General features: G+C 36.9%; 2 protein-coding genes across 4 annotated transcripts in view; one reads left to right on the top strand and one right to left on the bottom strand.

Annotated features, from left to right (window-relative positions):
• The window catches only part of Neto (Neuropilin and tolloid-like), a 196271-nt gene that overhangs the window by 93783 nt on the left and 89904 nt on the right, over positions 1-12584 (bottom strand). Inside the window, exon 2 of one of the 3 annotated variants that reach the window (XM_076129322.1) lies at positions 8930-8949. The exons of the other annotated variants lie outside the window; for them this stretch is intronic. The gene's annotated coding sequence lies outside the window, so the exon portion shown is untranslated. The remainder of the gene's footprint in view (positions 1-8929; positions 8950-12584) is intronic. 3 annotated transcript variants of the gene reach the window in all.
• On the top strand, positions 177-3603 carry LOC142982783 (uncharacterized). The gene is made up of 4 exons (XM_076129466.1): positions 177-715; positions 806-1717; positions 1802-2188; positions 3041-3603. Exons 1-4 carry the CDS (start codon positions 268-270, stop codon positions 3601-3603), a joined length of 2310 nt encoding a protein of 769 aa, XP_075985581.1. The 5' UTR covers positions 177-267.

The raw sequence follows: 12584 nt of genomic DNA, 5'->3' as shown, positions 1-12584 counted from the left end.
CTGACTTCCGTTATGCCCGACACAAAATTCAAAATAGAAGAGTGGCCGGAAATACACAAAATTCCGTTGGCAGATCCTAAATTTAATTGGCCTAACAAAATTGATCTTCTGTTGGGAGCAGAAGTATATAGCGATATCTTGAAGGAAGGACTAATCAGGAGTCCTAAAGGCTCACCGATCGCACAGGAAACATACTTAGGGTGGATCGTGTCTGGTCGCGTAGATTTTCAGGAAACGTCACAAATTCATCATAACGTTATCATCAATATGCATGCGCAAGTAGACGAAAACGATATGTTGAAAAGATTGTGGAAACTCGATTCCGAACCTGTAATTAATAAGAAGCTGCTCACGCCTGAAGAACAGTCTTGTGAAGACCATTTTGCAGCTACAACATGTCGAGATAATGAGGGTCGCTACATTGTGAAATTGCCATTTCGATGTGCTAATCCACCATGTAAGGAAGAAAATTCTAAAAGCATAGCTGTCAAAAGGTTGTTAGGTTTGGAAAGGAAATTGACTAGGGATCTTGAATTAAAAAACCAATACTCGGATGTAATCAAAGAATATTTATTTCTGGGACATTTAGAGCAGATTACAGACGAATCCGACAAGAACCGCAATGACGTTGTGTATCTGCCTCATCATGCAGTGGTCAGATATGACAAAGTGACCACTAAAGTGCGAGTGGTTTTCGATGCATCGTGCAAAGGAACAAATGGCGTTTCCTTAAACGATAACCTAATGGTAGGACCCACTCTCCAGGCAGATCTACGACATATAATATTTAGATGGCGTCAACACCCAATTTGTTTAGTAGCGGATATCGAAAAGATGTATCGTCAGGTCAAAGTGTCAAAGGATGATATAGATTATCAAAGAATTGTCTGGAGAGAGGATCCTACCACGGATATTCAGCACTTTAGACTCTTGACTGTTACTTTCGGCACTTCCTGTGCGCCATACCTCGCAGTGAAAACCTTGCAGCAAGTTGCGGCTGATGAGGGCGAATCATATCCTTTGGCTGCAGAGAGGGTTAAGTCTGATTTTTACATGGACGATCTGATGTCTGGTTGCCAGTCTGAAACAGAAGCTGTAGAAATCTATGAGCAGATGAATAGGTTGTTAGCAAAGGGAGGATTTAAGCTACAGAAATGGTCAAGCAATAAGGTTTCGTTACTGGAAGGGTTGCAGGAAGGATCGTGCAAGGATTTGGAAATAGTAAAGGATAAAGTACAAAAGGTACTAGGTCTTACCTGGAATTGTAGCACTGACATGTTTGATTACTCCGTAAGGATGTCACCGCCAACAGCACCTGAAACAAAAAGAACAGTTATATCGGAAATATCTCGTCTGTATGATCCATTGGGATGGATAGCACCTTGTATTATCACCTCTAAGGCCTTTATACAGAAGTTGTGGATTTCTGGAATAGAGTGGGATGAAGAACTTCCTCCAAACCTGTTAGAAGAATGGAAAGGTTACAGAGAGGAGTTGGGAAAACTGATTAGCTTTCATATTCCAAGATGGATCGGTAAAAGTGAAAGCAATATCACCATTGAGTTGCATGGGTTTGGCGACGCGTCAAGTATAGCATATGCGGCTGCTGTATACTGTCGTATAATCGACTCAGATGGTTGTATACATTCCAATCTTTTGACAGCTAAAACAAAGGTAGCCCCAATTCATCAAATTTCCATTCCTCGTTTAGAGCTCTGCGGTGCCGTTTTGACAGCAAAATTGTTAGTTGAAGTAGCTGAGGTGATGAACATACCAAAGGTAAATTTACATGCATGGACAGATTCATCGGTTGTACTGGCGTGGTTAAACGATCATCCAAGCCGATGGAAAACTTATGTGGCTAATCGGACTTCGGAAATCCTTGGTTTAGTCGATAATTCACAGTGGGCTCATGTAGTTTCCAAAGATAATCCTGCGGATATCGCGTCACGCGGCGTATCACCATCAATTCTTCTTGAAAGTGACCTTTGGAAATATGGACCAAGCTGGCTAAAGAATGACCATATAATTTATGCAAGACCTAGATCTATTAGCACTAATGAAGAGAAAAAGCAAATCAAGGCACACATAGCTAAAGTAGTTTCTGATTTTGATGAAGACTTTGGAACCAGGTTCTCTACACTAAGAAAATTAGTGAGAGTCATTGCTTATTGCAGAAGATTTATTTTGTTAGTAAAGAAACGTAAAGAAAATATTATAAATACAACTTACCTGTCCGTTGCGGAGATCCAAGAAGCTTTAAATCTATGCATCCGAAGAAGTCAGCAGCAATGGTTCAGTGTAGAGATTCTCGCCGTAGAAACCAAACAACCTGTAAATAAGAAAAGTTTATTATTTAAATTAAATCCTTTCCTAGATGATAATAAATTATTAAGAGTAGGAGGTAGAATTAGGAACGCACAATTACCTTCCAATTCAAAGCATCCAGTTGTAATACCGTACCATTCAAGATTGGCTAAATTGATAGTAGCAGATGCTCATGAGAGGACTTTCCATGGAGGTCAACAATTAGTTATAAATTTTATTCGGTCAAGGTATTGGATCAGTAGGGTAAAAAATATAGTTCGCGCTTGCATACATAGTTGTATTCCATGTGTGAGATATGCAGCTACGACAAGAAATCAAATAATGGGAGATCTTCCCGCATGCCGAGTAACGCCTTGCAAACCATTTTTAAATTCTGGAGTAGACTATGCAGGTCCAATAAACATAAGGGTATCCAAGGGTCGCGGTCAGCGATCATATAAAGGATATATAGCTTTATTCGTTTGCATGGTTACCCGGGCGGTACATATTGAAGCAGTTTCCGACATGACGACAGAAAGTTTTTTGGCAGCATTCAAGAGATTTGTTGCTAGGCGTGGTCATTGTCGCCACATTTGGAGTGACAATGGCACTCATTTTGTTGGAGCTTCAAAGGAAATGCGCATGCTATTTACTAAGGAAAGCTCAACGGCAAATGAAATTGCAGCCGCTCTGGCAAACGTCAGCATGGAATGGCATTTTATACCTCCCCATGCTCCGAATTTCGGCGGACTGTGGGAGGCAGGTATAAAGAGTGTTAAGCACCATTTGAAGCGTGTGGTAGGAGACTCCACTCTTACATTTGAAGAGCTGTCAACGGTTTTGTCCCAAATAGAGGCGTGTCTGAACTCTAGACCCCTATCCCAAGGTAGCGATGATCCAGAAGACCCCGCACCGTTAACACCTGGTCATTTTTTGGTAGGTTGTCCGTTGGTGGTAGCACCTGATCATAACTATGAGTGTACTACGGTAAGCACGTTACGCAGATGGCAATTAGTTCAACGCATGGTACAAAGCTTTTGGCGAAGATGGAGACAGGAGTATTTGACTAATTTCTTTCAAAGGCAAAAGTGGGCTACCCAAATTCCTAATCTTAAGATAGGCAACATAGTATTAGTAAAGGAAGATAACTTACCTCCCAGTAAATGGTTGTATGGCAGGATCGTTGAATTGCATCCAGGCCAGGATGGCATGACTCGGGTTGTTACTCTTCGTTGCAAAGGCTCCACATTCAAACGTCCAGTTTCAAAATTATTTTTACTTCCCGTAATGGAGTAAAAATGTTTCGTTTTATTAAATAATAAGTTTGTTTTTGTCATTAAAATGCTCTTGCTTGTTTAATTATAATTTGTCTTTTGTTTGTTGGCAAAATGGGCAGGCAATTACTTGATTAAAGTTGTGTATTATTTGTTAAGTAATATTAACTCATAGCTTATATTTTATAATTTTTGTTAGTCTTAGTTATGAAACCATATTATTTAAGCCCTATAAATTGTAAGTCATCGTTCACCATTATAATGTTTAAATGTATACAGTCCATTTCTCTCTTTGTGTTTGTTAAGTTTGTTCATGGTGGGCGGTGAGAAAAGGAAAATTATCCTTTTGGTGGGCGGAATGTTCAATATTTGGTTCGATGTCCACGCCATATAATCAATAATGTTTAAAAGATTACACGAGACTTCCCTAGATGGCGTTGGCATCGAATTATAAGTCGCTATGGTTTCGTTACGCGACCGGGTATATATAAACCAAATTTTTTATGAATAAATTCTCTTGCTCTGAGGTAACGAGTTTTCTTACAACCGTTATCCCTGACCTGTGGTGCCTTGTGCGAGTAAAGTACATATATCTTTGAGTGAAGCATGGAGATTTGTTAGTAGTATTGAAGACAAACATAACTTTATTATTATCTAACTACATATATACGTCACAGGTAGCTTTGTATACTAATTTCTTAGGTATCTAACACCGCAACCTAATCACGATCAAATTAATAAAAACTAATAATAAATAATAAAAAATAAATAAAGAATATTCTTTGAAATTTCGTTTGTTTTTTATCACAATTCTGTCCGTTTTAAAATGTCAATCGAACTATGGTACAAAAAATTAACCATAGTATCACTGCTATTTTTATTTATATTGCCATAGTGCTGGGTATCCTTTGATTTATTTATTTCTCCGCTAGAGTTTACAAATAAAATACATGAAGTCAAGCATTTCGCCGTTTACCAAGAAAGGGGCAAAACCTATTGGCATATACCAGAGACGCTGCCATACCTCGGGCTGCTATTAAGAATATATGGAAACTTCACCCGATTTGGGAGAAAAATCTAAGATCTAATGATCAGAAGTCGTTTATCACTACCTAGACAACAAACCAGGTAAAATCATTCACAAAAGCAATTCTTATGAATGTATGAAAGTTCCGCAATTTTTCCCTACAACTATAGTAAAGCAATCAAAGTGGTTGAACGAGTTACATGACTGTCGGGTTTCAGCGCCACTGAGCACGTAAAACGTATGACTGATGCTTCACTCGTGACTCGACGGGAAAACACAATACATGTGGTAACGTGACTTTACTCGCTTTTTGGATGGCTTTTAGAGAGGTTAATTTATTGGAAATTTTGATTTTTGTGATAGTTGCGAATCTATAAAGGTATTTTTTGGTGGTAGATTCAGTTGGTCAGCCTTTAGTCACAGGTTGATTTTTTATTAAGAATAATATAGGAACTTCATAACTTTTAAACTCTCGCGTTGCATGTTTAATGTATAACTTAGTTATGACGTTTTAAATTTAGAGACCCATCAAAGAGAAACAGCACCGACAGTACCGTTCAAACCTTTGCCCCCTAAGTCCTCGAAATATAACCTTCAATATAATTCCTGTAGCGCTCATTTCGGTTGACTCACCCCCAAACAGACCAATACCATATGACTTCTAAGTGTACCACCATCTAACAAGCCACTAGAATGACGGAAATCTTTAAACTTTGGGCACACTGGCCATTGTCACCTAGCTGATAGACAGCTTACGACTGAGGCCAGTGTGCTAAAACGTAAAGCAATTCTAGGTAAAACGCATGAACGCGTAAATTTCCCAATATTTGTGCCATCCACAAATAGTTGTTTCAGGTCTGATCGTACTTTGTGTCCGTTGTTTATATGTATATAAAAGTCCCCGCGACACAAGAGCAATTCTGTGCGGGAGTTGTCTTTTTAAAAGAATAAAAAAGTAAACATGCAACGCAAAACTTCAACAACTACAGAACGTATGTAAATGAAATTGGGCATAATTATTTTAACGTCAACCCCATAGGACTAATTAGCCATACAATTAGTCTTCTTTATTCATTCTCTTACTAAAGTCCTCGTTAGAAACTTCCTTCCTATTCCCTCAGACTGCAATACGACTTATTCAGAGCACTGTTAGCTTAAAAATTTAAATTCACAATTTGCTTCGGCTGCTTTGCTGTGACTTTTACTATTACTGTGTAAAATGAAAGACAACGTTTCGAGTTTATGAATATTTTTGTGTTCTTTTTTTTATCTTATATTTTTGTATTAATCAGTCTTTTCTAGGGTCCCATTGTACCCTTTGGGTACGGCCTAAAGGGTAAAATGGGACCCTAATCCCTATTACTAAGCCTCCGCTGTCTGTTTGTCTGTCTCCAGGTATTGTGTTATAAACCGTGATAGCTAGAAAGCCGAAATTCCAAATGATGTATTTCCGTTGCCGCTATAACAACAAATGAAAAAATAGTTAAGGGGGTCCCCATACAATAAACGTGTTTTTTCGTACTTTTTGGTGCGGAACCCCTCATGCGCGGTAATATCAACATATTAACTACGTACACTTAAGTTGAAGCAGTTTATTCCAACACAAGAGAATAGGTAACTCACGTGGCTTTGCCCGCGAATTGAGTGTATACCCAATTCCAGGCCCAATTTTTGTTTTATTAATTATAATTCCATCAATATCAGTTCCATAGTTTAACCGTAAAAGCATACCAGACTTTTGCATTAAAATATTAGTATGTATGAACCCGCAAAACTGCTGAGAATGTAATTTTTGGCGTCCACACGTCATCTAGTTGATACAATTTGGCGCCACACTTAACATTGCATGCCAAGATCGCCAAGTGTCAATGTAGTGTGTTCTGTAGTATTTTTATAGTTTGCATCTTTAAGACGTAAAAAATATGTAAATTGTACTACGATGCTCTACGCTCGATACTTTCCTTAAAATCTAATAGAAAGAATTAGTACTCATATGACACATCATATGGCACAGGACACTCAGGTTTGGAAGGGAAGAGGGGAAGCCCTTTCCCAGCAGTGGACACTTATTCAATATTTTTAGGGCTTATAAAAATTTATTCATACATCAAAGGCCCTGATGAGTTTTTCATACAATATTTTTCGACAGGTTCTCCGTGCTTCATAATTGATAGCGGACACAAACAAATTAATATTTTCGTGCTTCATCACTCAATTACTGGAAAAAACTCTTTTTTTCTTTGCAGTAGCTTCGAGCCATTTCAATCTTCGTTCATTTCAAAGTCTAACTTTCGATACACAACAGTACCGACTGTACAGAATCGCGCTACTGATAGCGTTCGTAACTATACGAAGGACAACACCTTAACCCTTACTTAAACAGTAGCCTTCACAAAGGCTACAAACCTCAGGTACGCAAAACATCCTCAAAAATTGAATTCCCCAAAGTATTTGAACAAGGAAAAAACTCTTGCTAAACCGGAGAGCACTTAGATAAAATCTTTAATTTCGTCAGCAAACGTGTGCCCCAACATAACTGTTGATTATGTAAAACAATGCTGTGAAAATGTCTCGTATTTACATTCTCGTTACAGGACGAAGGCTCCAGTGGGAGCGGGCGAATTTATTTCAATTTTATTTTCTACCTTGGAATTTGACGTTTCTGCTGGATATTTGCGATGGAGAGTTGTATTGCTTGTTTTTATTGAGCGTTTTGGTAGGCTTAAGACTTTTTATACACAAAACTTCATCGAAATAATTTGGAAATTTCTTATAATATTCGGTCAAACTCGTGGCAGATTAATTTATACAGTAATTGGAAAACCGAACATTCTGCGGGTCATAATTTTCTCAAATTAGAGCAATGTCTTCTACAACTAGCAATTGGACTCTTATCCTTCATCCTTTTTTGCCGAAGTAACTCTTTATTCGCCTATTTTTCATTCCAAGAGCGAACCTCTAATAAACTTAATAAAAACGACAGCATTAAAAAAAACTATTGCAGAAAACCCTCAAGTTTTAAATTAAAGCACTATAAATTTACACAAGCCAAGTGCCCAATTAGAAGTAAAACCTCATTCGCACCCCTAAACAAAAACAAAAGCAAAAATACCGAGCACACTGCAGCCCCAACGACAATATGGCCGCCGTCACCGCCCGATGTTTATCTGTAATATGTTACGTACCAATTAACCACATGTCTACGGTACCTGTTTATATTAACAGAAAACTGGCTGTTTTATTCTTTACTAGGTATGCCTGCGGCTGCGTTAACGTTGTGTTTTTCTGTTGATATAATTGTAGTGTATGCACGTTTGGCGCAGTAGTTAACATGGTTACCTCGCCGCAAAAACGAGTGTGGTGGGTTCGAATCCCACCCGGGATGAGTTGTGTGATGAGTATTTGTTCTGAGCCTGGTTGTTAATGTATGTATAATGTATATAAGTGTGTATTTAGAAGTATATAAGTATGTTTATCAGTTATTTAGTAACCATAGAAATATCTCTGTATAGTTTGGCATCAAATGACCGTATGGGAGTTATCTGGTGATATTTAGTATTTTTTTTACGTATTTCACTGGGAAATAATGACTGTCAGTTTTTGACAAAGTCTGTAATAGCGCAAGACAAACAAATACACCTAACTTTTATTAGAAATATGAATGTGTGGGATGAGAGTGACCCAAAATCGGGCTTTGCGGAATTCTATCAGGGAGCGATATGCCCAGCAGTGGACATCTTTTGACTGAAATAACGAAGCATGTGTTTGTCCATATTTGGCGTTAAAATAATTTAATCTATTTTAATCTTTGGCACGATTGCATCAACATCCGATATTTCATATAGAATGTATTTTTGATTAATTAATGTTTGTCTTAGCCAAATGTCTTATAAATGACGCCACAATACACTGCTAAAAATAAAAAGCTTTCGGCCACAAAATCTTACTAGGTATCCAAGATATCTATTCAAGAACTGTCTCCGGGGCGCAGTGGTAAAGGTCTCCACGCTGCTACCACTGCGTTGGGAGGTCGTGGTATCGATTTCCACACTGAACATTTGTGCAATCCACAAATAATTGTTTCGGGTCTGGATGAACTTTGCGTCCGTTGTTTGTATGTTTGTAAGTCTCCGAGACACATGAGCAATTCTTAATGCGAGAGTAGTGTTTTAAAAAAGAAAACCAAAAGATAAGTTCTGCTGTCAAAAAGAGATAGCACTATTCAAATTATCTCTATCCTTTTCTCACAATAGAACTTGAATCGCTTTCCCATCTCAGAGAAGTTTCTCGATGCATTTAATTACAGCTTAACTCTACTTACAGTAATGAGTTCACCCGTACCTGCAAGTAAAAGAAAAATATATTAGAATTATTTAACTCAAGTCTTAGGAAAACATTTAAGAATATTGTCTGGAGAATAAAATTGTATAGTTGTTTCTTTTTAAAGGAAAAATACAATTTCCTGCAATTCTGTTCTGTGTAATTTGAGTGGGATAACAGAATTCCCAAACACGCAACTTCAGTTTTTTAACTACTTTTTTCACAGGGATCATGTGTTCCATTACTTTAATCCGTTTTATACATTCCAGGTATTTTTGTAAATCTGAATGTAGCAACAAGCCGTTGTAAAGAATGCAAAAAAAGAAATTAAGAGATACAATGAGGTGACAGTATACATACCCATTTTTTTAATCTGAGAAGTTTATAAGCCTTACTTTTGTCAAAAACTTTCCAGAAACGTGCAGTGCTAACTGCACGTTTGGCGCAGTGGTTTAAGCGGTCACCTCGCCGCAACAACCGTAGCGCCGCGTGTGGTGGGTTCGAATCCTACCCGGGACAAATCTTTGTGTGATGAGCACGAGTATTTGTTCTGAGCCTGGTTGTCAAATTATCTATATAAGTATATATTTAGAAGTATGTTTATCAGTTATTTGGTTACCATAGTACAAGCTCTGCTTAGTTTGGAATCAAATAACCGTGTGTGAGTTGTCCAATAATATTTATTTATTATTTATTATTATTTATAGAATCCCTAAATATTTTTTACAAACTTCTACTAAACCATAACAAAGTTTAAAAAGAATTGTGTAACCGGGGATTCGAACCCGAGAGTATTTTTATGCTCCAACTCCTGCTACAATATCCTGCACATGTTTGCTAGATTTTACAAACTTTTCATCGAAAGCAAGCTCGCTGAGTAACGGCCGATAAATACATCAAACCGAGCTTCATGTCCAAACACCACACTAAAATACAGATTTATATTGACAGTCACTGAATTTATCATCAATAGACGTCACTAGTTCATATCTTGCAACGTTATATATCAATATTTTTTTATTCTTGTTGATTTTACTATGATTTAACTGCACATTCGACGCAGTAGTTGACTTGCCTCCAGTTTCTGAAGTACATTTAGCAGTAGTTCATCTATTCAATAGCGTTTAAACCTTTTTACTTAAGCATTTATTAAGAAATATATCGATATGATTATCAGGTTGTCTGGTTACTATAGCTCTACTTAGTATGTATGATCGTATGTGAGTTGTTCAAAGATACAATATATTGATTTATTTCTTACAAGTAACTTTCTTAAAAAATAGAGTTGGCCGAGTTTTAGTTGCTTCAATAACTTTTGAAATTGATTAAAATTATAAAACAATAGCGAAAGAAACATTCATTGCAACCGTAAAAAGTACAAAAATGTTGATTTAAATATACACCATTCCAGTTTTACATAGAAACAAAGCAAAACTATTCAAATATTTATTTTAAAAGCCCGAACTAAAAATAGCCGCGAAAAATTCAGTAGAAAACTTTTAACCATTTGCAAATACGTACAATTTTTTGCGAAAACACTGGAATATTTATAAAAAAGGTCACTTATTAAATGATAACAAAGTTTGCTTACATGTTACAACGAATTTAGAATGAAAGCGGTCGAGATTAGACCTACAATTGTAATTATAAATACAGACACAGACTTGGGCAAGGAAAAGAGCTTCTTTTATCTTTCTTAGTGAGCAAAAAAAGCTTTCATAGATTAGCTCAAGATTTCCTTTGGTCGTAGACCCTTGCCCAGTATTTGGATAAATAGGTTATAATAAATAAATTTAACCCATTAATGTCCCACTGCTGGGCAAGGGTCTCCTCACGTAATGAGGGAGGGGTTAGGCCTTGAGTCCACCACGCTGGCCAAGTGCGGGTTGGGGACTTTGAATGTCCTCAATAAATGTATTAAACAAATTTTAGGCTAGCAAGGTTTCCTCACGATGTTTTCCTTCACCGTTGGAGCATGTGATAATTATTTCTAATACACACATAAGTTCGAAAAGTCATTGGTGTGTTGCCTCGGATTCGAACCTGCGACCACTTGCGTGGGAGGTGTCAACTTATACCACTCGGCTATCACTGCACAGATAGGTTATAAAAATAGTAATGTGTCTTACGTCTGAAGATAATAAATGTAGGTATGCATTTTATATCTCGCGCACTAAAATTAAACAATGTATTGTGAAGATTTTTGCAAATATATAGGTTACAGATATCGATGATGGACTACCACAGCCAAAACATCTACTGGACTACACCACACATCCTTATACAAATATAAGAACCAACTCTATTTAGTAAACCAACCATCCTACATACTGCGACTTAAACACTTAACCTAACACATTCACCTAATACCAATGCCCAGCAGTAGGACAGCAATGTAGAAGTCTATGAAGCTGTTGATGTATACAAAGCCACTATTTACCCAACACAGTGAACTAAAACCCAGACCGATTCCCAGAAAAAGACCTTTTAGAACTACAGAAGCGATTTTCCCGAGAAAATTCCCACAAACATTTTTCCCTTGATTTGAAAGTGACAAGGGAGTAATTGACCAAGTTCGAATCTCCCTGTTTTTAATTAGCTCGGTTTTGGATTCAAGCCAAACGTTAACTTCTAGCCCCTAATGATTTGGGTATAAATTAAACTGTTACGTTTGTTTTCAAACTCCGGTTAGAGGAACTACGGTATAATTTGTCGTCTCTCTTTTAGTTCTTGCATAACTCTATGTTATTTACGAATTATACAAATTAAACTAACTGTATCCACAAATAAGTCGGTTTTATCGAGTATCGAGCTTTTTAACATTTAAAAATGTACTACAAATATTAGTTCTTAAGGCATCCGATAGAGGCGCTAATCAGATTTTCATACAAAGTTTTGAGCTATCCTATTTTAGCTTTTTATTAGCTAGCCGTGAGCATATAACAGTTTTTTTAATTTTTTTCTCGTCGTGTTTGCGTCAGAACGCTATATCATTATTATCATTTATAGATTCCTAAATTATATTTTAAATCCCAAAAACGATCTTTTCATAAATCGCCAATATATTTCCATAGAAAGGCAATTTAAAATTCTTCGTCATAAAATCTTACGTTCATTCTCTTCAAATGTGTACATTAAGCCTACTTCTGTAGTCATTAGCAATGCAAACTTTAATCATAATACTAATCTTATACCTACATTAAGAGTTAAAGAGGTGAAACTAATTTAATTGCATTCATTTACATAATAGAGCGTTTTCAACCGAGCGAAAATTTCTTTTATACAGAGTAATTGCGTATTAAAAAAGTAGGTTTATGTTTATGATGATATGAATGATAAGTATCAGCCTAGCTTTTCTTCCAACTATGTTGGAGTCGGCTTCCAGTCTCACTGGATGCAGCTGAATACCAGTATTTTACATGGCGCTCCATGTAAAATACTGGTATTCAGCTGCATCGGTCTATCGGACCTCCACAACCCAGTTACCTGGGTTATAACTCGTTACCCTTGGTAAGACTGGTTGTCAGACTTTCAAGCATCTGAAAGACTGTTAAAGACTATCAACATAGTTAGAAGAAAGGCTAGGCTGATATATTAGGTCGGTGAGAAAGTCTTTCCGCATTATAGTATTATGTACTTGTAATACAATCTCTTTG

Source organism: Anticarsia gemmatalis, chromosome 22, assembly GCF_050436995.1.
Source record: "Anticarsia gemmatalis isolate Benzon Research Colony breed Stoneville strain chromosome 22, ilAntGemm2 primary, whole genome shotgun sequence".
NCBI lineage: Eukaryota > Metazoa > Arthropoda > Insecta > Lepidoptera > Erebidae > Anticarsia > Anticarsia gemmatalis.
Note: the sequence above shows the minus strand (reverse complement) of the source record. Positions and strands in the feature narration are given on the sequence as shown.

What these genes read in the sequence shown, in the direction of transcription:
- LOC142982783 (XM_076129466.1), top strand. Translation starts at nt 268, where the DNA reads ATGCATGCGCAAGTAGACGAAAACGATATGTTGAAAAGATTGTGGAAA. An exon ending in CATTCCTCGTTTAGAGCTCT is followed by an intron (nt 1,718 to 1,801) that starts GCGGTGCCGTTT and finishes ATGCATGGACAG; the next exon opens with ATTCATCGGTTGTACTGGCG. An exon ending in TTATTGCAGAAGATTTATTT is followed by an intron (nt 2,189 to 3,040) that starts TGTTAGTAAAGA and finishes TACCTCCCCATG; the next exon opens with CTCCGAATTTCGGCGGACTG.